At 42.6% G+C, this 24,128-nt stretch overlaps 1 protein-coding gene across 8 annotated transcripts in view; it reads right to left on the bottom strand.

Annotated features, from left to right (window-relative positions):
- Myo7b (myosin VIIB) overlaps positions 1-24,128 on the bottom strand; it is a 100,433-nt gene that overhangs the window by 55,361 nt on the left and 20,944 nt on the right. For 4 of the 8 annotated variants that reach the window (XM_087198505.1, XM_087198508.1, XM_087198493.1 and 1 more), the window contains exons 2-5: positions 23,154-23,196; positions 13,164-13,277; positions 11,998-12,150; positions 10,717-10,901 (exon numbers count right to left, since the gene is read on the bottom strand). In XM_087198505.1, the coding sequence (XP_087054631.1) occupies positions 10,717-10,901; positions 11,998-12,150; positions 13,164-13,277; positions 23,154-23,171 (470 nt within the window). In that variant the 5' untranslated portion in view covers positions 23,172-23,196. Of the gene's footprint in view, positions 1-10,716; positions 10,902-11,997; positions 12,151-13,163; positions 13,278-14,179; positions 15,446-23,153; positions 23,197-24,128 lie in introns of those variants that run through there. The other 4 variants (XM_087198501.1, XM_087198486.1, XM_021266307.2 and 1 more) reach the window with 2 other exon arrangements.

Here is a 24,128-nt window from a genome sequence, read left to right as displayed (position 1 = left end):
TACAAAGTCCTATTCCAGACCTCTTTGAGTGGTTCCTGGAGGTCTCCAGTCATTATTCTAAAGCTTAAGTATCCTTGGATTCAAGGAAAAGCAGATAGATTGCCCCAGGATGAGACTGTCCCCCTAAAGGGAGCAATTGCTCCATGACAGAAATGGAGGCTGCCCAGTAAGCAGGGCTGTTATCTCATGAGGACTGCATTACCCATCAAGTGATAATGACTTCTTCAGAGTCACCTCACAGAACCAGAACTGAGACAAAGATCAACCATGAACTTCTGGGACTGTGGAAGAGCTGGAAGCAGCAACAAATCAGCCTCTCCAGAATTTGCGATACAGACATTGGAAAACAACTTGAGGAAGGAAGGGAGAGAGGTGGATCCCTGGGACTGAGGAAGGACCTGAAAGGGAAATTGGAGTCTACAGAGACATTGAAGAGACAGACCACAATGAAGAAAAAGGAAGAAGCAATCTGGACTTTCTCTCTGGCTGCTGGCTCAAGGCATGAGAAAGGAAGATTGAATCTACAGAGACACAGTGAAAACAGGCAATTCCAGGGGCCTTCAGGGAGAAATGCATCAGTGGAACAGAGCAGTGGATGGTGTATGCTACAACAGCTGGTGAGTGACTCCTGTCCAAGTGACTGCCATGTTCCCTGGAGAGTGCTTGGTCAGGCACCATTTCAGGAAGAGGCCCACTAAGTCCAGGACTCAGAACAACCTCGATCAGCTTCATCTCAAGGTTCCCAGGGTTAAACTACCACAATGAATGGGTAAGGGATGATCACAGGACTCATCCACAGACACGGAACCACAGGGGGCTAGCAAGTGACACCCAGAGGGTTATAAACTAAATGACTCAGGCCCCAACTGCAAAACCAGATGTCAGTTTCAGCCTAAATTTCTGTGGATTTGAAAGTCCCAGAACCAATACCATTCCCTAATCTTACTGGCAATTTACTGAGATTATCCAACACTGCACCCTAATCCTACTGCCAATTTGCTGGGATTATCCAGCACAGATCTGGGCTCTGATAGCCTCCTTTGTCAAGAGCAGAGTCACACCTTGAATTGGACACTGCCACAACCCTATAGACCCCAAAAGATAACCACAAGCTTGAAATCACAGAGAAACTTCTTTCATTTTTTCCTTTGCTTGTTTGTTTGTTTGTTTTGCAACAGAGTATCACGGTGTAGTTCAGACTGGCCTGGAACTCACTATGTAGCCCAAGCTGGTCTTGAACTCACAGCAATCCTCCTGCCTCAGCATTGCTGGGATTACAGGCATGTGCCACCATGCCTAGCTTTCTTTGCTTTTTGTTTTTTCTTTGCTTTTGGGTTTGTGTTGTTGTTATTTGTTTTTGCTCACTTGGAGTTTCTTTTTTCTTTGATTGTTTTTATTTCTTTGTGAGGGTGAATACTGTTTGTAGTGTTTTTGTTTTGTTTCATCCCTGTTTTTGTTTTTTCGTGCTTTCCTTCCCTTCTGTCTTCTTCACTAGTTTCCTGAAGCTTGGGTAATCTTCCTCTGTTCTTTAGCTTTGCTTCTAATCCCTTTTTCTTCTTTTATTTCTCTATTTTTCCCCTTCTTCCTTTTAACTTTGTCCCCTCAGGGTAAAACTTCTTTATTGAGTGGATGTTTACTGTATATAATTTTCTGACTTGTCTTAGTTTTTTTTATATAACTATAAATCTTGTACATATGGTTAAAAGTGGCAAATTGTTAGTTATCAATTTTCATTTCCAGTCTGTGTTTGATGCTATTGTTATTGCTGATTGTACTACTTTAGCCAAGGTTATCACTTTGTATATTATTCCTTGTATGCCAATACCTACATTGTCTGTGGGACATAAACAATCCTACAGTACAGTACCAAAGAACTGGGTGCTGGGTCAAACAGGCTACAACTGCTCATCCCAAATAAACAGAAGAGGCAGGACCCTGGGACAGACTCAAAGGCCAAGAGCCAGTTACAGCTAGAAGACAGCTCTGAAAAGTAATCATTTCCTAAAGAGGTCTCTATATTAGCAATAAAGCTAGCTACTATAGGCAATTTACAAACATCAATGCAGAAAACAAATAAATAAGAATAACAAAAAAAGAAAATGAGAAAACATGGAAGCAAGATGCAACCCCAGACCTCTAGCTCACCCAAGGCAAATCTAGGAAGCATTGAGGTGGAAGAAATAAAAAGCCGCCCAGCTGAACTCTGAAATGGTAGCAGTGGAAGTAACAAAACAGACGCATGAGTCTCTAAAAAAAAATCAGAAATAATTACACAGATAACTAAAGAGATGATGAACCATAATGAAGGACATAGTAAATCTAGAGTAGATACAGATTAAAAAAAAAAATAGAAGAGTTTAGGAAAGTGATGAAAACCTGAATGACCAACATAGGAAAGAAGTGGATTCCATAAAATAGATTCAAGCTGGGTATGGTGGTGCATGCCAGTAATCCCAGCACCCAAGAGGCAGAGGCAGGAGATGACTGCTCCAAGTTCATGGCTAGCTGGAGCTACACAGTGAGACTCTGTCTCAGAAACAACAAAACAAAACAAAATCCCAAAAACAAACAAAAAACACCCAGATTCAAACAGATATCCAGGACATTAAAAATTCTATCAAGGGGGCCGGGGATTTAGCTCAGTGGTTTAGCTCAGTGGTTTTGCCGCCTGCTGCTCAAGCACAAGGACACGAATTCAATCCCTGGTACCAAAAAAAAAAAAAATTCTATCAAGGGCTGGGGATTTAGCTCCCTGGTTCTGCTGCCTGCCTCGAAAGTGCAAGGTCCTGAGTTCAATCCCCAGTAGCAAAAAAAAACAAAAAAAAAACTATCGAAAGTATACACAGCAGAATCAACTGGTGTGGAAATAGAATATCAGACCTAGAAGACAGGGTTGTGGTTGGTGCTCATCAAATGAAAGACTTCTTAAAAATGGCAAGGGACCATGAAAAATCAATCCAACAACTTCTAGATGGTGCAAAGAACAACATAAGATTAACTGGAATCAATGAAAAATCACAAGATAGCATAAAGGACATAAAGAACCTGTTCACAAGCAGAAAACTTCTCAAGCATGGAATCTGATATACAGATAAGTGAGACATATAGAACTCCAATTAGCCATGATCAGAAAAAAAAACCTACACCAAAGCATATAATAGTCAAGATTCCAGAAAATAAGCACAAAGACATATTAAAAGCTGTTAGAGAAAAGAAACAAATCACTTATAAAGGAAAACCCATCAGAATCACAGCAGACCTGAAATCTTTCAAGCCCTAAAAGAAAACAACCTTCTTTAATTTTTTACTTACAGATACTAGGTGTTCTAGTACCATTTGTTGAAAACACTATCTTTTTCTCTGCTCTTGAGTTTATGTTCAATAAAATGCTAATGTTAAATAATCTTTCAAAACTCAGTGGACCATATATGTGTGGTTCTATTTCTAGATTCTCTGTTTTATTCCATTGATCTATATGTCTTTCCTTACACCAACACTGCCTTGATTACTGTAGCTTTAGAGGAAGTCTTAAAATTAGGTACTAAATGTCTTCAAACACTGTTTTTTTTTCTTTTACTTTTCTAGGTCCTTTTACTCCTACTTAACTTTTAAGTTTCAATATCCAATTCTTCATTTATAGCAAGTATACACAGACCTGAATTTTTATATATACCTTGTGTTTTCCAATCCCACTAAATTCAAATACAAGTTCTAGGAGCTCCTAGGGATTTCTTAGTATTTTCTCTGTAGATGATCATTTCATCTACATACAAAGATTTTGCTTCTACCTTGCCAATCCTATGCTATTTGTTTCTTTTTATTGCCAGACTATTTTGGTTTGGGCCTATGTTTCAAAGTTTAATGGACAGATGAACAGTAGGCATATCTGCCCTTGTTCCCCACCTTAGGGAGAAAGCATTGTATCTTTTCCATTCATATAAGGCGTTTTTGCTGAAAGTATGGAGTACATGTCTTTGATCTGTTGAGAAGGTTCTGTTCTACTTCTAGTCTCTGGATAGCTTTTACCATGAACAGCTGTAGAATTTAGTCCAATACTTTTTCTGCAACTACTGACAGGATCATATGGCTTTTTCCTTTCCTCTGTTAAAATGATGACTTATGGGGTTGGTTCTTCCAATGCTGAACCAACACTGCAATCCCTATAATAAAACCACTTTTTACATCCTGCCGGATCTGACTTCTAATAGTTTGTTTTGTTAAACAAATTTCTATCTATGTTCATACTTTTTTCTTCTATTATCTTTATCCAGTTTTAGGATTAGCACAATGTTGAGTTCCTAAAATGAGGGGAGAAGTGTTCCTTCTTTTTTCTGCTTTAACTGTTTGATATAATTTATCAGTTAAAATGTATATGAGCCTGCTGTTGTCATATAGGTAGGTTTTCAAGCTAGGAATATACTTTCTTTAATAGGTGCTATTCAAATTTTATATTTCCTCCACAGTTAGTTTCATTAATTTGTCTTCCAAGGTACTTCTTAGAAGTTGTCAAATTTATTTCAAAAAAGATTTTTGAAATATGCTTTTTATATCCTTTTAAATTCTGTAAAATCTGTGGTAATGTCTCCTAGATCTTGATATTGTAATTTTTAAAATGTATAATTGATATTGTGTAACAGGAAGTAAAGGTCTAAAGGAGTAGGGGAAGTGGGAGGGGTAGGGGAAAGGAAAAAAGGGAAAAGAAAAAATATGAGAAAATGAAAAAAATGGAAACAAAGTCTTTGCACATAGGGAAGGGTGGAGGGGGTGAAGGGAGGGCAAGGGAAGGGGAAAAAAAAGAACCAAGAAACTCATGTAATGGTACAAGATCCCAATGATGAATGTAACTGTATTTTATACTGAAAATGTACCAATAAACTTAATGGGGGGCGGGGGAAGAAACAGATTGGCAGAATGGATCAAAAAAACAAGATCAAATAGTATGCTGCACATGAGAAACACATTAACTAAACAACAAACAAACAAACAAACAAAACTCCTCATAGACTGAAGGTCAAAGCATAGAAAACAATACTTCATGCAATGGGAACCCAGAAAAAAGCAGGGGTAGCTACTCTATTTGCAGACAAAGCAGATTTCAAGACAAGACTGATCAGAAGAGACAAGGTCACTACATACTTGTTAAGGGAACAATCCAAGAGGAAGAGATGACAATCATAGATATATATGCACCAAATACCAGAGCAACCAATTATATAAAACAAACACTACTAGATATGAAAAATCAGATAGGCACTAATACCACTGTAATGAGGGGCCTCAATACCCCACTGTCACAAATACAAAGATCAACTAGACAAAAAAAAATCAACAATGAAATGTCAGAGCTGAACCAAACCTTTGAACAAATGGACTTAGTAGATATCTGCAGAGTGTGTCACCCCAAAACAGAATACACATTCTTCTCAGCAGCACACAGGACTTTCTATAAAGTAGACCACACACTAACTCATAAAAAATGCTTAAGTAAATGCAAAGGAATTGAAATTATTCCATGCATATTATCAGATCATAGTACAGTAAAATTGGAAATAAACAGCAAAAGAAATGACAAAAACTACATAAACACATGGAAATTAAATAATACCCTCCTGAACAACCAATGAATCACAGATGAAATTAAAGAAGAAATTAGACAATTTCTACAATTAAACAATAATGCCAATATGACGTACCAGAACTTATGGGACACAGTGAAAGCAGTCCTATGAGGGAAATGTATAGTGGTGAATTCCCACATCAGAAAAACAGAGTGAGCACAAATAAACAACCTAACATTGAACCTCAAGGCTATAGAAAAAGAAGAGCACGTTAAACCCAAAGCTCATATGAGGAAGGAAATTATAAAGATGAGAGTAGAAATTAATGTAATTGAGACTAAGAAAACAATACAAAGAATCAATGAATCAAAGTGTTGGTTCTTTGAAAGATTAAATAAAATAGACAAACTCTTAGCCAATCTCATCAAAACAGGACCCAAATCCATGCAATTAGAAATGAAAATCACAACAGAACCTGCAGAAATTCAGAAGATCATTAGTAACTACTTTTAGAACCTGTATTCTAATAAGATGGAAAACTCAGAAGAAATGGACAGATTCCTAGGAACATATGAATTACCAAACCAGAATCAAGAAGATAGAAAAATTCCAAGTAACCCAATATCAATCAATGAAATTGAAGAAGTAATTTAAAAACTACCACCAAAGAAAAGCCTGGTCCTGAAGGATTCACTGCTAAATTCTGCAAGAAATTTAGAGAAGATTTAATCCCACTACTCCTCAAACTCTAATGAAATTGATCCAAATCTTTTTTTTTTTTTTTAATACGGGGGATCAAACTCGGGACCTTGTGCTTACAAGGCAGGCGGTGGCACCACTGAGCTAAATTCCTGGCCCAAACTCAAATGAAATTGAAAGGAAAGCAATCTTCCTAAAGTCATTCTTGGAAGCAAGCATTACCCTGATACCAAAACCAGAGAAGGATCCAATCAGAAAAGAGAACTACAGGCCAAACTATCTAATGAATATAGACACAAAAATCCTCAATAAGATACTGGCAAATAGAAGGCAGCAAATCATCAAGAAGATCACACATCTTGACCAAGTAGGACTCATCCCAGAGATGCAGGGATGGTTCTCTATATGCAAATCAATAAATGTAATACATTAATAGAACCAAGGACAAAAACCACATGATTATCTCAATAGACACAGAAAAAGCATTTCACAAAGTCCAACACCCATTCAGGATAAAAACCCTATAGAAAATTTGAATAGAAGATCTTTATCTCAGTCTAATAAAAGCCATCTATGACAAACCAACAGCCAACATCATACTAAATGGTTAAAAATGGAAAGCTTTCACCCTAAAATCAGAAACCAGACAAGGATTCCACTGTCACCACTCTTAATTCAATATACTTCTGGAAACATTACCCAGAGCAATCAGACAAGAGAAAGAAATAAAAAAAGAGAAAGAAATAAAAGGAATATGGATAGGAAATGAAAAAGTTAAATTATCACCATTTGCTGATGACATGATACTCTACATAGAAGACCCCAAAACCCTCATCAAAATACATCTAGAATTTATAACCAAATTCTGTACCATAGCAGAATACAAAGTGAACACTCAAAAATCAATAGTCTTCCTGTATACAAGTAACAAACTCACTGAGGGAGAAATTAGGGAAATAACACCTTTCATAATAGCATCAAGAAAAATGAAATACTTAATAATCAATTAAATGAAAGAAGTAGATCTTTACATTGAAAACTACAGTACTCTGAAAAAAGGAGATCAAAGAGGATATCAGAAAATGGAAAGATATCCTCTGTTCTTGGATAGACAGAACCAATATAGTGAAAATGGCCATACTTCCAAAAATATTACATAGATTTAATGCAATCCAAATAAAAATAACAATAGTATACTTCACAGAATAGCAAATGTAATTCTGGGCACAAAGGAGCATTACAATCCCTGATCTGAAGTTATACTACAAAGCTACCATGATAAAAACAGCATGGTACTGGCAAAAAACCAAACCAAAACAAAAAAACAGACCTAACAATCAATGCAACAGAAGAGAAGATGCAGAAACAACTCCAAGCACACTCAGCAACTTTGTCTTTGACAAAGGTGTCAAACACCTTCACTGGGAGATAGCCTCCTTTATAAATGGTACTGGGAAAACTGGCTTTCCACATGCCAAAGATTTACCCTAGATGCACATCACTCACCATGAGCTAAACTAAAATTGAAATGGATCAAAGATCTAAGTATAAAAATAGAAACACTTAATTTGCTGGAAAATAGAATAGGTGAACTTCTTGAAGACATAGGCGAAGGTAAAGAATTCATGAACAAAACCTTGATCACACAGGAAATATTACACAGAATCAATAACTGAGATCACACGAAATTAAAAGCTTTTGCACAGCAAAAGAAAACACCAACAGAATGAAGAGATAACCCACAGAATGGGAAATTTTTTTTACCAGTTACTCCTCAGACAAAGGACTAATATCTAAAATATATAAAGAACTAAAAAAAAACCAGGCCCCCCAAATTCAAAGACCCAGTCCAAAAACGGGCATCTAAAATGAATAGACACTGGGGCTGGGGATTTAGCTCAGTAGTTCTGCTGCCCGCTTCCCAAGTACAAGGTCCCGAGTTCAATCCCAGTACAAAAAAAAAAAATCAATCTCTAAAATGAATAGACACTTAGCAGGTGAAGAAGTACAAAAAGCAATAACTACATGAAAAAAATGTTCTACACCGCTGATCATTAGAGAAATGCAAATTAAAATAACACTTAGATTCCATCTCACTCCAGAAAGAATGGCTGCTATCAAGAAATCAACCAATAACAAATGCTGGCAAGGCTCTGGGGAAAAACGAACTCTTCTCCATTGTTGGTGGGAGTTTAAACTGGTACTACTACTATAGAAATCAGTATGGAGATTCCTCAAAAGCTAAAACTAGAGGTCCTATTTGACCTAGCTATTCCTCTTGTTGGTATATTCCCAAAAGAAATGAAAGCATTACACCACAGTTATATGTGCACACCCATGTCTATAGCAGCACAATTTATGATAGCTAAATCTTGGAGACAGCCCATATGACCATCAGAAGATGAATGGATAAAGAAAATGTGATATTTATATACAATGGAGTACTACTCTGCCATAAAGAAAGATAAACTCGAGTCATCTGTAGGTAAATGGATGGACTTTGATATCATAATTTTAAGTAAAATCAATCAGACCCAAGTTTAAATATTACATTATTTCTCTTGTGTGAGAAACCTTAAGGATAAACAAGAAGCAAAATGGAGGACAGATATTGAGGAGTAGGAACAAATGGGAACAAAGGAGTAGGGATGGGGACAGGAAGAAAGGGAAAAGGGATTAAAAAACAAAGAATGGAAGGAAAAAATGGAAACAAACCTTCTGTAAATGGGAAGGGGAAGAAGAGTTGAAGGGAGGGGATGGGAAATTAGAAAAAAAAAAGAAGAATTAAGATATATTGTGTAAGGTACAAATTCCCTATGATGAATGTGACCACTATGTATGGAAGATACGTACTAATAAAAATTTTTTAATAAAAGATAAACCACACCCTAGCCCACCCCAGGAACCACCCAAAAGCTGATCCCTTTCCTTTGTTAATGGCCCAGCCTGATCTTCTGCATCACAGCTGTGCCCCTTCCAGCTCTTCTTCTTAAACTGAAGTCCCTTCCCCATTTTCTCTTCCTTTTCAGTTAAAATCTTTGGGGCTGGGGATTTAGCTCAGTGGTTCTGCCACCTGCCTCGCAAGTGCAAGGTCCCGAGTTTGATCCTGGGTTCCAAAAAAAAAAAAGCCAGAAAAAAAAAATCAATTAAAGTCTTTGTGTTCTCATCCTTCCTGGCCTGGTTCCTAATCTCAGATATGGCTGGGTCAAAGGACCCAGTGGTTTCAGTGCTATGGTTTGAATATTCCCTCCAAAGCTCATGTTTAAAATTATTTTTCTGCCAGGGATTTAGCTCAGTGGCACTGTGCCTGCCTTGCAAGTGCAAAGTCCTGAGTTTGATCCTTGGTACCAATAAATAAATAAATAAATAATTTTCCATTTAGTTTTTGAGTTAGGTTCTTGCTGTGTTGCCCAGGCTGGTCTCAGACTCTCAGCTCAGTCAACCCTTTGAACCCAGTGTGACTCAGAATGACGTCTTGTTCAGTGCAGCATACCAGGTCCCTGGCCTCTCCCTTTGGACTCAGTCTCCATCAGCACTCCTGCCATCTGGAGGAAGCTGGCCCTGGGGGCTTCCTGGCTGGCCGCCCTGTGCTCCAGCTTGGTTTAGGAGGTCTTTTGAGGCCCTGTCTTGGGGGACAAATTGGGACAGCTCCGTCCCAGGGCACCTTTCTATCTTCATCTCCAGAGCCCTGAGTTTAAATCCCCCACTCCACTGCTATGTGCCCCTAGGAAATGATCCCTACCTCCCTCATTGTAGGATTCCCCACCATAACGTGGGAATAAGAATATCTGTTTTGCTGGGTGGTCGAGGACATTAGGGGTCACCTACGGTCCAGGACATCATTCTGGTTTCTGTTTAAAACACTGTCTCTGCTCAGGGAGGCCGTGCCTAGTCTCCTGTCCACTTAAAGCACCTACTCTGTTTCCTCTTCTCCTGCCATGCTTTTTTTCAAAGCTCTTAGTATCTGCATAAAAGTATATTTATTTATTGCCTCCCTGTTTCCCCTTCCAGCATGGCAGCTCCATGAGACAGAGATTTTAGTTCCTTTTTTATGCTGCTGTTATCTTGTTAGAACAATGAGGGGCACAGTGGGGGCTCTATTACATCTAGAATGAACAACAAATGAATAAAAATGAATACATGAATGACTACTCAGCACCAAGCCAGATGCTCAGGAACCAACTTTCCACTGCACCTCCTCTTCCCTCTTGAACTCCCTCCCCTTGGCAGCAAGAGGGCCTGTGGTCAGTCCCAGGCCAGGCCAGACCAGACCAACAGGTGGACCGGAAATGGAGTCCCTCCTGGGCTCCAGTGACCTGACAGCTGCTCCTGGAGTGGCTGCCACCTGGTCCTCACCTGCGGCTACTCTGAGGTTCTAGGGGGTGAGACCTCACCTATTTGACCCCTGTGCCCTCATCTGCCCAGTCTGCCCCCAGGAACAAGGGGAGCTGAGCCCCACCTGATGATACAGCACTGGTCCCTCTTGTTCTTCCTCAGGTTGAAATAGCAAGTGTTGGCGATGGCAAAGACATGTGGGGGCAGCTCACCCACGTGGCGGCCGTAGTAGAGCTGCACCTGTTCCAGGGTGTATAGCGGCAGCAGCTGGAATGGGTTCACGGCCACCAGGATGGATCCTGTGTAGGTCTGGGGAAGGAGGAGGTGGTTAGGGGCCCCTCCCCAGGGAGGAATGATGGCCCTGGCCCAGCCTTGGGTGCAACCCTTGAGAGCTCCCAGGACCCACAACTCTGGTGCCAAAGTGGGATCTGACTGTACGTTGGGAGGTGGCAATAAGACCCTCAACTGCTCAGACCCTTCCTCAGGGAAGAGGGAGTGGCCACCAGGAACATGAGCTTCAGGGGCAGGGGGCCCAGCACCACCTGCTCTTTGGGAGCCTGGAGAAGCCCAGCTGGATTATCCATCCTCTGCTTTGAAGGCCATGAGGACCGGATAAAGGATGCATGCAGGCAATTTGGAAAGGGCCAGCGACAGTTCAGTTTAGCTTAGCACTGTTATCATCAGTTCCAGGTGTTCTGACCCCCATTCAACCTGCTCTGCCCTCCTCAGGGTCCTTTTCCTCCCCTCTGGTTGTCTTGTGTTTAGGGTCTCCAGCTCACTTCTGGACTCCTCTGTGCAGTTCAGATATGCAAGAGGCCCAGGACACACCTACTTGGGTGGAGCCCCAAGCACCCTGGGGAGCTGGTGTCAGTTTTGAACCCCATCTCTCCCAGGGGACTGGTTAGAGGGATTTGGGGTGGGGTAGACCTGTATCTACTGCCAGGCTTGGGAGGAGGTCTCCCATTTACCCACATGATCCCGCATAAGTGGCGGGTGGGGGTCTGGAACTCCAGCTGTCACAGGTCTCATCTCAGGTGGGCAGGGGTGTTTTGTTGGGTGACCTGGGCTAAAGGCTTGCCCACCTCACTGTCCTCTGGCAGCTACCTGACCAGTCAGAGCAAGCCTTCTGTTCAGCCACAGACAGAGGGAAGGGAGCAGCACCTACTGTGTGCCATCAAGCACCTACTTTGTGTCAGGCACCGAGCTTCACCAGCATCACTTTCCCCCCCTCAAGGGTGTGACTTCCTTGCTCCTTTCAGACTGGGACCAGAGGTTGAGAAAGGTTGGGGTTTGTCTTCCCTCAGGGAGGAAGGACAGTGGAGCAGTGCCTGGCTCCAGACTCTCTGGTGCATTGCTTTCTTCTGCCTGTAGGGGCTCCCTGTGGACACAAGGTAGGAGGACTCACATAGATCTTATGCTGCTGGTAGCGGATCAGGAGGTTGTGCACAATACCCGCCTCATGCAAATCTCCCAGGCGGATCATGTCGTCCACACCCTGAGCTGAGTTGGGATGCATGGGGCTGAGGGCACCAAGGTCCTCTGCTTGGATCCAGTGTTCCTGGAATGACAGGCACAGACTTCCCTCAGGGGCAGCCGCCCTATGGCCAGCCTCTTGCACCTGTGTCCTTCAGGTCCTTTGCAGTGAACAGATCAGCTGACCTGGGGACAGTGGCCAGTCTCTTGACAGAGTCAGTCTGTGCTTTAGGTCCAGGGGTACCTGTGGGAAAACCAGGTCCATCTACAACTTTGTCAGCATGTGTCTAGGGCTTGGGGTCCATGTGCAGCTGGGCTGGGGTTCAACTTCAGGCTGAGGAGGGGAGCTACATAGTGGCTGGAAGCCCGATTTAATGATCAGGTTGCAATGGGGGCCTCACCAGTTGTTAGAATAAAAGCATGCAGGGCCGGGGATTTAGCTTAGTGGTTTTGATGCCTGCTGTGCAAACACAAGGACCTGAGTTGGATCCCCGGTACCAAAAGAAAAAAAAAAAAAAAAAAGAATAAAAGCATGCAAGTAAAAGTGTTTTTTGAAAAACCATACAGCTTTATGCAAATAGAAGATATTACTATTTTTCTGGCTTCTATAATCTGGAGTTTCAGTCACAGTCTAGAACCTTTTCCCAAAGGCCACTTCTGCAAGTGCCTCATCTTACTGCTTCGGGCTGGACAGGGAGGTCAGCTGAATGCTCACCCTGCAGCCCGTGCCTCCCCTCTTCACCCAGGGCTGTCCTGTCTCCCCCAGGAGGATGAGCTGCCCATCTCTCATTTGTGTGTTTTGCCCCTTCCCCCTCCACACACTGTTCTCATCTACCTTTCCCTCCAACTACTCTGCCCTCTGCACAGCTGCTTTGCCTTCCCCTCCACAGCCCTCTTGCACCTCACCTCTTCCTGTTCCCCCTGGTCTCCTAGTCTCCCTTGAATGCAATCTGGAAACATCCCCAAGACAAACACCCAACATGCACCAGGGTGGGACTCCACTGTGGTCTCTCCTGCCTCACTTACACCCCTGGGGCTTGGGAACCCCTGGTGTTAGGGAGCAGCAGAAGGAGCCAAGAGGAGTCCTGTGGCACTTACCTTGCCCTCGTCATCCTCAACCAAGATCTTGCCTGGCTTTGTTTCTTTGATGATGCCTCCAATGGCCACATTGCTCTTATCGGTGGAGGGAGGGTCTAGCCACACATGGTCGCCCTGGAGGGCAGAGAGGAAACAATGGTCCGATTCCTGTCCTCCCCTTCCCCTTCCTGCTGGAGACTTACCTGTCCTGCAGCTGCCTTCAACTGTGAGCTCCTGGGTGTCTCCCCACCCCCACCTCTCTTCCCTCTGACTGTATGTATGTCACCCACACTGCTTACTGGACAGGTGCCAAACACTGCCTGTGCAACCTCTTGCCATGTTTCTGTGTCTTGTCTGGGACAATAAGCTCACCAAAGACAGAAACTCAGAGTCTCCCATAGCCCCTCTCACAAAGGAAAATGCACACCCCCCGAAATCAGCCACTATTTACAAAGCCAGTGGAACAGAGTGGTTTAGAGCAGAGTGCTCCTCAAAGTCGAACACGGCAATAAGAGTCAAACTTTTCTCTTGCAACCTCTCCAGGTTGCCTGCAAGCAGAGAGAAGCAAAACCAAAACACTGTCTTCAGTGAAGCCGGGAAATGGCTAAATCATAGAGCAGGCAGGAGGGCTGCTGGAAAATGCAGGAGGAAGCTGAAAAGATAACCCTGACTGTAGCTTCCAGAAAAAGCCCAGAATGTTTGTTTCTCCCAGGTCCAGGCGCATCTTGTCGTGACTGCCTTGCTGCACCAGCAGGAGCAAGGACTTGAGGTGGCAGTGGGTACTCCTGGGCCTGCATCTGTTCTGAGAAACAGGTAAACCATATTTGTGGAAGCAGTCTCTCATTGAGGTGGGAATAGGGACGCTTTCCCCGGGGAAAAGCCCTTACTGCCCAAATTCACTGGGTGGGAGAAGTGTGGACCAAAAGCTCAAGTTCAAGGTTTCTGCTGTCTTGAATGGAGCACTGATTTGTGAGAACTCCTTCTGATTCAAGAGTGCTCTCATGCTGGGGATTTATCTCAGTGGAGCCTTCACCCACCTGGAAAGTGCAAGGTCCTGAGTTCGATCCCTGGTACCAAAAACAAAACAAAACAAATAAACAAAAACCAAACACACAAACAAAAAGAACACTCTCACTATCCCAAGAGGAGTAATCCAAAGATACCATGTAGGTCTACACAGGAAAACACAAATCCACAGGGAGGAAAGGTGCAGCCAAGAAAGAAAAAAGCTACCAGAGCAGTGGAGAGCAAGGTCCAAGTATTTTACCATTAGTTATAAAAATGTGTCAAAGTGCAAATTAGAGGGAGAGGTCAGGGATTTGATGGTGAGACACCTGAGGAGAATGAGACATGAGTTAGCAGAGCTCAAAAAAGAAACAGGGGAAAGAAATAAACACAGACCAGAAACTGAAAGCAAAACTGGAAACAACAGGAGGCTATGCACTGGTTAAAAAAAAAAAAAAAAAAGGATGGGCCAGGGATTTAGCTCAGTGGTTTCGCCACCTGCTGCGCAAGCGCAAGGACCCAAGTTTGACCCCCGGTACCAAAAAAAAAAAGGATTAGGAAGAAAACAATAGATGCAGAAGACAGGAAAAGTATAGAGTATCCAAAAGAAAACTGAGGTGGGGGTATAGAAAGATTATTAGAGATACTATTTCTTTCCAGAAATTAAAGAAGACTTGGATCTACAGAGAGAAAACATGTACAGGTACCAAGAAAATAAAATTTAAAATAAGACCTGGACCAGGAAAAATAAAAATCAACTTCAGTACAAACTCAGTGCAATCCCTATCAAAATATCAATGGCATTTTAAAAATAGAATTGTCCTAAAGTTTGTATGGAGCCACAACACACACACACACACACACACACACACACACACACACACACACACAAATAGCCAGTCCTTTTGAGCAAAAAGAACAAAGCAGCAGGTGTTAGACCATTTATCTCTAAATATACTACAACTCTGTAGAAATCCAAACAGCATGGTGCTGGCATAAAAATACAGACACACAGACCAATGGAACTGAATAGAGAATCTAGAAATAAATCCATGCATCAACTGGTTTCTGACAAAGATTCTAAGAGCACACATTGGAGAAAGGCCAGTCTTTTCGATAAATGGTGCTGGGAAAATTGGATATCCATATGTAGAAGAATGAAAGTAGAACCCTATCTACCACCAAGTTACTACATTCAATTCAAAATAAGTTAAAGACATAAATGTAAGACCTGAAATTATGAAACTACTAGAACAAAATATAAGAAAAATGGTTCAGGACACTGAAATTTGTAAGGATTTTTTTTTTACAAGACCACAAAAGCAAAAATAGATTAACGAGATTACATAAAACTAGAAAGTTTCTGCACAGCAAAGGAAACAATAACCAAAATAAAGAGATAACCTACAAAATGGAAAAAAATATTTGTGAACCGTGCATTTGACAAGGGGTTAATATCCAGAATATTTAAGTATCTCTAAAAGCTCAACACCAAAACCCAAATAACTCAATTTAAAAATGAGCTACACACCTAAATAGATATTCACAAAAGAAGACATACAAATGGCTAACAAGTACATAAGAAATTATTAACATCATTAACCGTCAGGGAAGTGTAAATAAAAGCCACAATGTCACCTTACCTTGGTAAGAGTTGCTATTATCAAAAAGACAAAGACCACAAATGTTGGTGAGAATGGGGAGAAAAGGAAGCCTTGCAAATTAGCACAGCCATTATGAAAAACAGGATGGAGTTTTGGCAAAAAATTAAAATATGATCGAGCAATTCCACTACTAGGTATAAATTCAAAGGAAGTGAATTCATTATGCCAAAGAAACATCTGCACTCTGGTTTATTTCAGCACTGTTCACAATAGCCAAGAAATGGAAACCACAACTGAGGATTGGACAAAGAAAATGTGGTATTTATACACATTAGAATACTATCATCCATAAAAAAGAATAACGTCTTGTTGTGGTAGATATGTAGGGCGGGAACTTTTGTTTTTGCTTTTTTTTGGTACTGGGGATCGAACTCAGGTCCTTGCCCTTGCGCAGCAGGAGGCGAAACCACTGAGTTAAATCCCCAGCCCGGGAACTTTTTACAATGTATTGATATTAGCCTCTGTGTACAAGTGTAGTCCTGATGTAACTCTGTAACATAAATCATACCCAACCAGACTGTAGAATGTTAATGTGGACTCAGCCAGACTGTAAAATGTTAGTGTATGCCCATATAAGGGAGGCAAAGACACAAAAATTGTATAAAAGGGTGCAACTGCACCATGTTCTGCCCTCAGTCTTTGGCTATGAATCTGCTGAGTCAGTGCCAGCAGGAATAAAACCACTTCCTGAGAAAAAGTCCTCGATGTCCCCTCTCTGCACGAAAATCCCACAGCACTGTCATTTGCAAAAACATAGGTGAAACTGAAATTAAGTAAAATAGACCAGGCACAGAAAGACATGAACTGCATTATTGCATTCATACACGGAATCTAAAAAGTTCACCTCATAGAAGTTGAAAGTAAAATGGTGGTTACCAGAGGCTGGGAGGAGCAGCAGGGAGGAGGCCCGGAAAAAGCTGATTGATGGATTCTAAGATGCAGTTACTAGGAGTAAGATGTTCTAGGCGGGGGATATAGCTCAGTGGTTCAGCCGCCCACCTTGAAAGCATAAGGTCCTGTGTTTGATCCCCAGTACCAAAAAAAAAAAAAAAGAAAAAGAAAAAGAAAAAAGAAAAAAGAAAATACCCAGTTAACTTACAAAGAGAAGAGTCAGGACAAATTCAGATCCCTTAAGAGGGCTGAGCAATTCCTTCAGAAATCTCAAGAAAAGAGCAATCTATCCAGTAGGATGCCCACTATCAAAAGAACATAAAATAACATGTTGGCAACAATGGAGAGAAATTGGAACTATTGTGCCCTCTTGGTGGGAATATAAAATGGTGCAGCCATTATGGAAAAGTGTATAGAGTCCTCAAGAAATCAAAATAGAGCTACCATATGATCCAACAATCCCATTTCTAGGTACTAATACAAAAGAGTTCAAAGTAGGATCTCAAAAATACATTCGCACACTCACATTCACTGCAGCACTATGTGCAGTATCCAAAAAATGGATGTACTCCAGTGTCTATCAACTGGTGACTGGGTAAAGAAAATGTAAGATATACATACAATGGAATGTTCTTCAGCTTTTGAAAAGAAGGAAATCCTTTCCTATGCTACATGGATGAACTTGTGTGATTCCATTCATATGACGTTTCTGAAGTGGTGAAATTCATAGAAAGGGAAGGTAGAAAGGTGGTTGCCAAAGGCCTAGGGGAGGGGCAATTAATGTTCAGTGAGTGCAAAGTTTTTGCAAGATGAAAAAATGCAGTGTGAAGATAGCACTACTGAACTGTACACTTAAATGGTTAAGATACAAATTTAGTGTCATGTTTTTAATCACACTTAAAAAAAATAACAATCTGATACGTGTTTTTTTACCCAGCTAAATAGTCATTCAAGTATAAAAGTAACAAACTTTTTTTTTTTTTTGGTACCAGAGATCAAATTCATGACCTTGTACTTGCGAGGCAGATGCAGTGCCACTGAGCTAAATCCCTGGCCCACAAATGTTTTTGAAGATATGGCATTACTATTCACATAGCCTTCTGGAAAAAACTTAAAGACAAACTTTGTCGTGAAAAAGAATGAAGATAGATCTACCCCATGACACATCATCATGAAGTTTCAAAGTCCATGGTGACAAAGAGAAGATTATAAATGCTTCTAGGGGATAGGTGAGGGTGTGGGGTTGGGACTCTAACCCTATAAGAACAGGATTGCTGGCCCACACTCAGCTCTGGATACCCCACTCTTCCTCCAAAGTGGTTGTGTACCACTTCTTTTAATACCTACAATAAAGTTCTTGCTTTGCCCTGGTCTTCTCTGACTCCCCTTCCTCTGAGTCAGAGAGAGAGAGAGACAGGCCCAGCAAGGGTGAGTCTGGGGACCCCTAAACCCCAGACTCACAGGATGTAACAAGGAGAAGGAGGGATAAATTTTATACAAAGAATTAAAAATTAGAGCAGTAGGTTGATATCAGATTTGAGAACAGCATTGCTGGAAGCCAGAAGGCAGAACGCAGCAAACCACTTGGTTATTCTCAGAGAAAATTAAATCCTATTTGAAATTCCATGACCAGCAGACTTCAAATGTGACTAAGACATTTCTAGATATGGGAGTTCTTAGAAACATTTACTTGTAGTTTCTGTGTTCCCTTTCTCAGACAGCAGTTACAAAACATGCCAGGTCAAAACAAGGCAATTAGGGTCCAGGAGAAGAGAATCAATGTGAAGGAGGATACAAGCCAACTTGGGATGGTCCTGAGATGACAGATGTGTCCCAAGCACAGAGGACATCATCTAGGTGTCACAGGTTGACAGTTCGAGGGGCAGTTTCTTCCTAAAGATGAAATTGATGGGACTCTTGATGAATTGGGACATTTTGAAAGAAGACTGACATACCCAGGAGAAAATCAGAGGTTAAAGCAGTGATTAAAAAAACTGCAGTAAATGGGGGAGGATGATTATAACGTGTAGCAAAAGAAAGGACATGTTCAGTCCCAGCTCACAATTGGATGTTCAGCCAGATACACAATGGCAGGCCCACAAGATTACACATCTGAGTGACACTGTAACTGTCTTAGTTTATATAAGACACCCTATGATGTTTGCACAACAAAATTGCCTAACAACATATTTCTCAGAAGTTATCACCTCATTAAGCGATACACATTGTGCTTACTGTACACTGCATAGCTTAGTTGAGAGTAGTATTCATTTTGATAAGAGTAGATTGAACTCTGCATGTGGATCTGGTTAAAACTAGGATTTAATACTTTTGGGAGGAGAGACAGATGGTAATTGTATGAATGCCCAGGCTGGAGATTCCAGGTGGGGAGCTAAGTCCTTTCAGATATAGAGGGAAATCAGTAACAGATAATGCCTGACACCAAAATATCAATAGCTCTGCAGGCGCTTTCAAGATGTCCAGGGGAAAATCAAAGGGATCAACTGAAAGGGTTGACAGTGGTCACTCGTAGGGAAGAGGAGGTGGGAGATGACTCTGAACTGTGTGTTTGTAACTTTGGAAAAATAAAAACTAAATTAAGGAGTGGGGATGTATGTCAGCAGTAGAGCATGTGAAAAGCTCTGGGATCCATCCATAGCAACCCCGCCTCCCAAAAAAGCTAAATTAAAAGGAACAGTAAACGGCTTGACTCATGCAGTATACTGAACGAATTAATTAAATCTCATCAGACCCTCCAGGATGAACTTTCAGTGTGAATGATTGCACTGGGCAGTGGAAACAGGTGGCCAAGCATCAAAGCAAGAAAATTAAAAGCTGAAGACAGACTGATAAGCATCTCACAGCAAAATTGAGCTTAGCCAGAGATGAAAAAGAGACCATTTCCAATGCAGACAGTGATGAGATGTTGGTTCCAAGGGAGCTGGAAGAATAAGAATCAGAGTGTGGGCAAAGCGCTATTAAGAAATAATTGAAAAGCCAAGTGGCAGAAAAGATTCTTCATGAACTCTTGCCCGAAAAAGAGGACCATGAAAAGCAGCTGAATCAAGATAAGAATGGGTGAGAAGAGAAAAATCAAAGCAGCCAGCTGCAAAGAAAGTAAAAGAATACGTTGAGATTTGAGAGAAACTGAGCTACAGAAAGGAGAGACCTCCAAAGCCTGCACTGCTTTTTGTGGGAAGAACCCCCAGCAATTGCCACTACTCCTACTGTGGCAGAGCTTTGCCTGCAGAGAGGATGGGACTGCCAGCTTAAGCTGTGAGCTGCCCACTCCCAGGAGACCTGGTCCTCAGAGGCTGTCATGCCAATGTCTGCTAAGATGAACGGCTTCTTGGTCCACACACTAGCACAGGCAGCATGCGCTGTGCCCTGCTGCTATGTGTGCCCACTTTCCACGTCCCTCTCCTCCTCTGGTAGGAGAGATGGGCTGCAGGAGCCTGCAGTGGGGTCAAGGAGGCTCCAGTAGCAATGTCCCTGCTCAGGTCAGTTGAATGAAAGTGGGACCCTCCCCATCCACAGGGACAGGTGGTATACCACATCCCCCTATATTCAGTCATTAGATCATTTCCCCATCTGTTAAGGAATGGATTACCTGAACAGTAAAAAAATGATTGGTTTACCACTAGATTCAATGAATAAAAATTCATGGCTTGATTAATTAGGGACCGTGCCAATCTAACAAAGAGACACTTTGAAGATCAAAATATCTCCACCCAGTCTCACTCAGGAAGGGCCCCCAGTTCCTCTGCATGTATGCAGGTTGGCAATCACAGTGCTCATTTGGAAGGAAGAGGAGATGTTATTAAAGTGGTTATAAACCAGGTGGTACCCAGACCCTGGGCATGGTGCAGAGTGAGTGGCAGCACAGGGCTCGGCTCTTTCACTCACCCTGAGGTGGAAGATGAAAGGCTATGATCATGGGGAGACAAAGGTCTATCTGCATGTTCATCCTTAAGTCACCGGTTTTGTGTGTGTGTGTGCATGCACATGTCTGATGGAAAATCAAAGCCAAAATCAGGGAAAAGCAAATGGTTGAAGCTACATATAGGCAAGCAGGGTCTCTTCACCTTCTGTGAAAGTTTTCAGGCTCTTTTTGGGGACTCACTCCATCCCAGTTCTTGGTCCATGTGTTTCTCAGGGAGCAGCACCCCTGGCCCAGGGATGGGACAAGTGACCCAGGCCCACTCATTCCTTCCCTTTGGCTGCTGTGAAAGGACACAGCACAATTGCCCAGCAGAGTACAGGTATAGGAAGACAGTATATCAGTAGTAAGCTCATTAAAGCACTGCCCTTTATTCAACTACTAGCTGGGGCTTTTGCAGGATTGATGAATAAGATGATCACCCATTAAGGCTTGTACCTAGATGTCCCCCCAAAGCCTGATGTGCACATAGGTGGGGCTTTTTGGAGGTGGCTGGATCTAGGGTGTGTGAATATGGATTAAGGGTGTGTGATTACTAAATTAGTTTAGCATAGTTCTGGGTGTGGATAATTGAAGCCCTACCCTTGGTGTGGATGGCACCAATCAATAGGCTTGTAGCCTGGGTGGAATAAAAAGAGGAATAAAGAAGGCAGCTTTGCTGCTTGCTGCCTCCTGCCTGCCCTGTCATGGACCGTTTCTCCTCTGTGATGCCCCTCTGCCATGTTACCCTTTCTTGGAGCCAGCCAACTATGGACTGAAACCTCTAAAAACTGTGGGCTAAATAAACCTTTCTTCCTTTAACTTTGAGTGTTGAATATTTTGTCCTAGAAAGAAGAAAAGTAACTAAGACACCACCCTCCTCTCAAAGAACTTGAGATCTTAGAAGACAGGACAGGCCCACTGCTATACTAATAAGTAACACAGCCTGGTGTCTTTCTAAATTCTGCTTGAAGTTAGTCATGTTCTCAGGGAGTCATTTGAGCAATTGATGCCCATGGATAGATTCCTTTGTGTGGCGAATCTGGTTTTGCCTTAAAGCTATATTATGTGTATGAGGAGATAAATAATGTTTACCCTGGTTTGAACATTACACAATGTTTACATGTATCAAAACATCACATGGCACCTTGTAAATATGTAGTTTTTATGTTTTATGTGTCAGTTTTAAAATTTTATTTTTCCAGGTGTGATGGTGCACACCTGTAATCCCAGCACTCAGGAGGCTGAGGCAAGAGGATTGCCATGAGTTTGAAGCCAGACTGGGCTACATAGTGAGTTCAAGGCCAACTACATAGTGAGACTCTGTCTCAAAAAAAAAAAAAACAACCAAAATTTTTTTTTGTTGTTGAGGGAGGGTCTCTTTGTGTAGTCTATGCTGGCCTTGAACTCACTATGTAGCCCTGGCTAGTCTCTAACTAGTGGTGATCCTCCTGCCTCAGCCTCCGGAGTGCTGGGACTTATAGGTGTGTGCCACCATGTCCAGCTTAAAAATTTTTTTTTAAACACCAAATTGTATTCCAACATGGTGCCAAGTTCTTATGCGTGTGATGTAATAGCTACCCAAAACCCTTATAACTCAAATTTTCACTTCACAGCGATCCTTTCTCTAGCCTAAGACAGGCTTATTTCTACTCCCTAGCTGAAAAACAGTAATAACAACAAACCCTCACTGCCCATTCTATTGGTCAGAAGATGCCAGGGGTCAGTTCTGGGAGCCCCCAGGCTCCTGCTTGGTGATAGGGTCTCCTCTCAGCAGTGAGGATCCAGCAGCAAGGGACGATAGCTATTATATGGCTTTGTACTGAGGAGGAGAATACTGCAGACACTTTTTATCAAAGAGGACTTTTCAGAGCCAGGGATTTAGCTCAGTGGTTCCGGCGCCTGTCTCACAAGTGCAAGGTCCCTAGTTTGATCCCCAGTACCAAAAAAAAAAAAAAAAAAAAAAAAAGGACTTTGCAGCACTGCTCTGGGATTGGTGGGGTAAGGGTAGAAATCTGGAGGTCAGGAAGGGATGCCCAGGCTGGTTTGGGGGCTCTTCTCAGATCTCCTCCAGCCTCCCAGCTTCTCCCTGCCAAGCACACACTGCTCCTGGTGCTCAACAGTAAATGCAAAACTCCCCACTTCCTGTAGACAAAGCTGCCTGTCTGCCACTGGGATGGTGACATTTGCTGAGAGAAGGGAACAAGGATGCAGAGCCCAAAGTGTTGAGTCCCATCCTGTCCCGCAGTCATCCAGTCACCTGTTTTTCCTGAGCGAGCTCTCTGCAAATGCCACAAGACAATAATGAGAAACCCCTTTCTCAGCCCTGAGATATGGAGAGCTCGCTGTGCACCTGACACCCTTGCCAGGCCCAGAGGCTGCCTTGTTTCTCTAGATAATAAAAAGTGCCTGGTTTCCCAAAATCCCTTGGCTCTGGTATTTTCGTTGTAGGGTCTTTGCCTTTCTTCTTTCCTTGGAAGACCTTGGGTAACTTCCATAAATAAGTCTTAGATGCATAAATGTAATTCTCACCAGCCTGAATGCCAACATCCTGGTCAGCAGCTCCACACAGCCTCTGAGTAGAGAGAAAGCAGAAGGTCAGTGCGGTGCATTTCCCGATGTGGAGTCGATGTGCAGGGCTGCACATGCTCACCAGCGCATTTTTGGGTGCCTGGCTCTGGCTGCAGGAGTCACAGTCCCAGGCAAGAGTGAGAAGGTGCCCCTCAGCCTCTTGGTCCTGTCCCATTTTTATTGAACTCAGGCTTGGGCTCAACAGGGAGTGGGTGGAGGTGCCTGTCCTCCAGAAGCTCAAATTTTACCTGGTCTGACCTCCCAAGAACCGGTCACCAGCACACATCGTGGGAAGTCCTCAGCTAAGCAGCTGCCAGAGCCACACACAGATCACATACTTTAAACCTCATAGCACCCCTCAGCATGGGTGCTGCCCCACTTTTTACATGGGATTCCTCAAAGGAAGGGTGGCTGCCCCTGTGGACCATAACCCTCCAGCGCCAGCTTGCCGCTGTGGGCAACTGTTGTTTGATTCCACACTGGGCCCTTAGCCCTGCCACTCCTCCCTTCCCAAATCCAGATTTTTTCTATTTTCAATCTGTCCCAGACCCGGATGCTTCGGGAGCACCCAGGCAGGTGTGATCAGCAGTCAGCAATGCAGGAAGACCAAGGCCCCACTCTGCCCCAGCTGAAAGAAGTCCCCCACCTCACCCAGACTTGAAAGCTGGCTTTCCAGTCCTTGCACTGAGCAGCAAAGGGCAGGTCCTGGGTCTGTGGTATTCATCACCCTATTGCCTACAACTAGCACTGGCTCAACACTGAAGGGACTCAGTCAATATTTGTCCCCTGAAAGAGTGTGAAGCCCCTGGAGAGGGTGCTACTGTGATAGTGGCTTGGATGGATGAGTGAGGTGTACAGTGAGGTGCCCTGGGGACAAATGCCATCATCCCCATCTTACAGGTGAGAACACAAAGCCTGAGAAATGCCAGGTGTTTG

Source organism: Heterocephalus glaber, unplaced genomic scaffold (assembly GCF_053883595.1).
Source record: "Heterocephalus glaber isolate CG9 unplaced genomic scaffold, H.glaber_assembly_v1.0 deba00000347, whole genome shotgun sequence".
Taxonomy (NCBI): Eukaryota; Metazoa; Chordata; class Mammalia; order Rodentia; family Bathyergidae; genus Heterocephalus; species Heterocephalus glaber.
The sequence above is the reverse complement of the archived record's forward strand: the minus strand, read 5'-3'. Positions and strand labels throughout refer to the sequence as shown.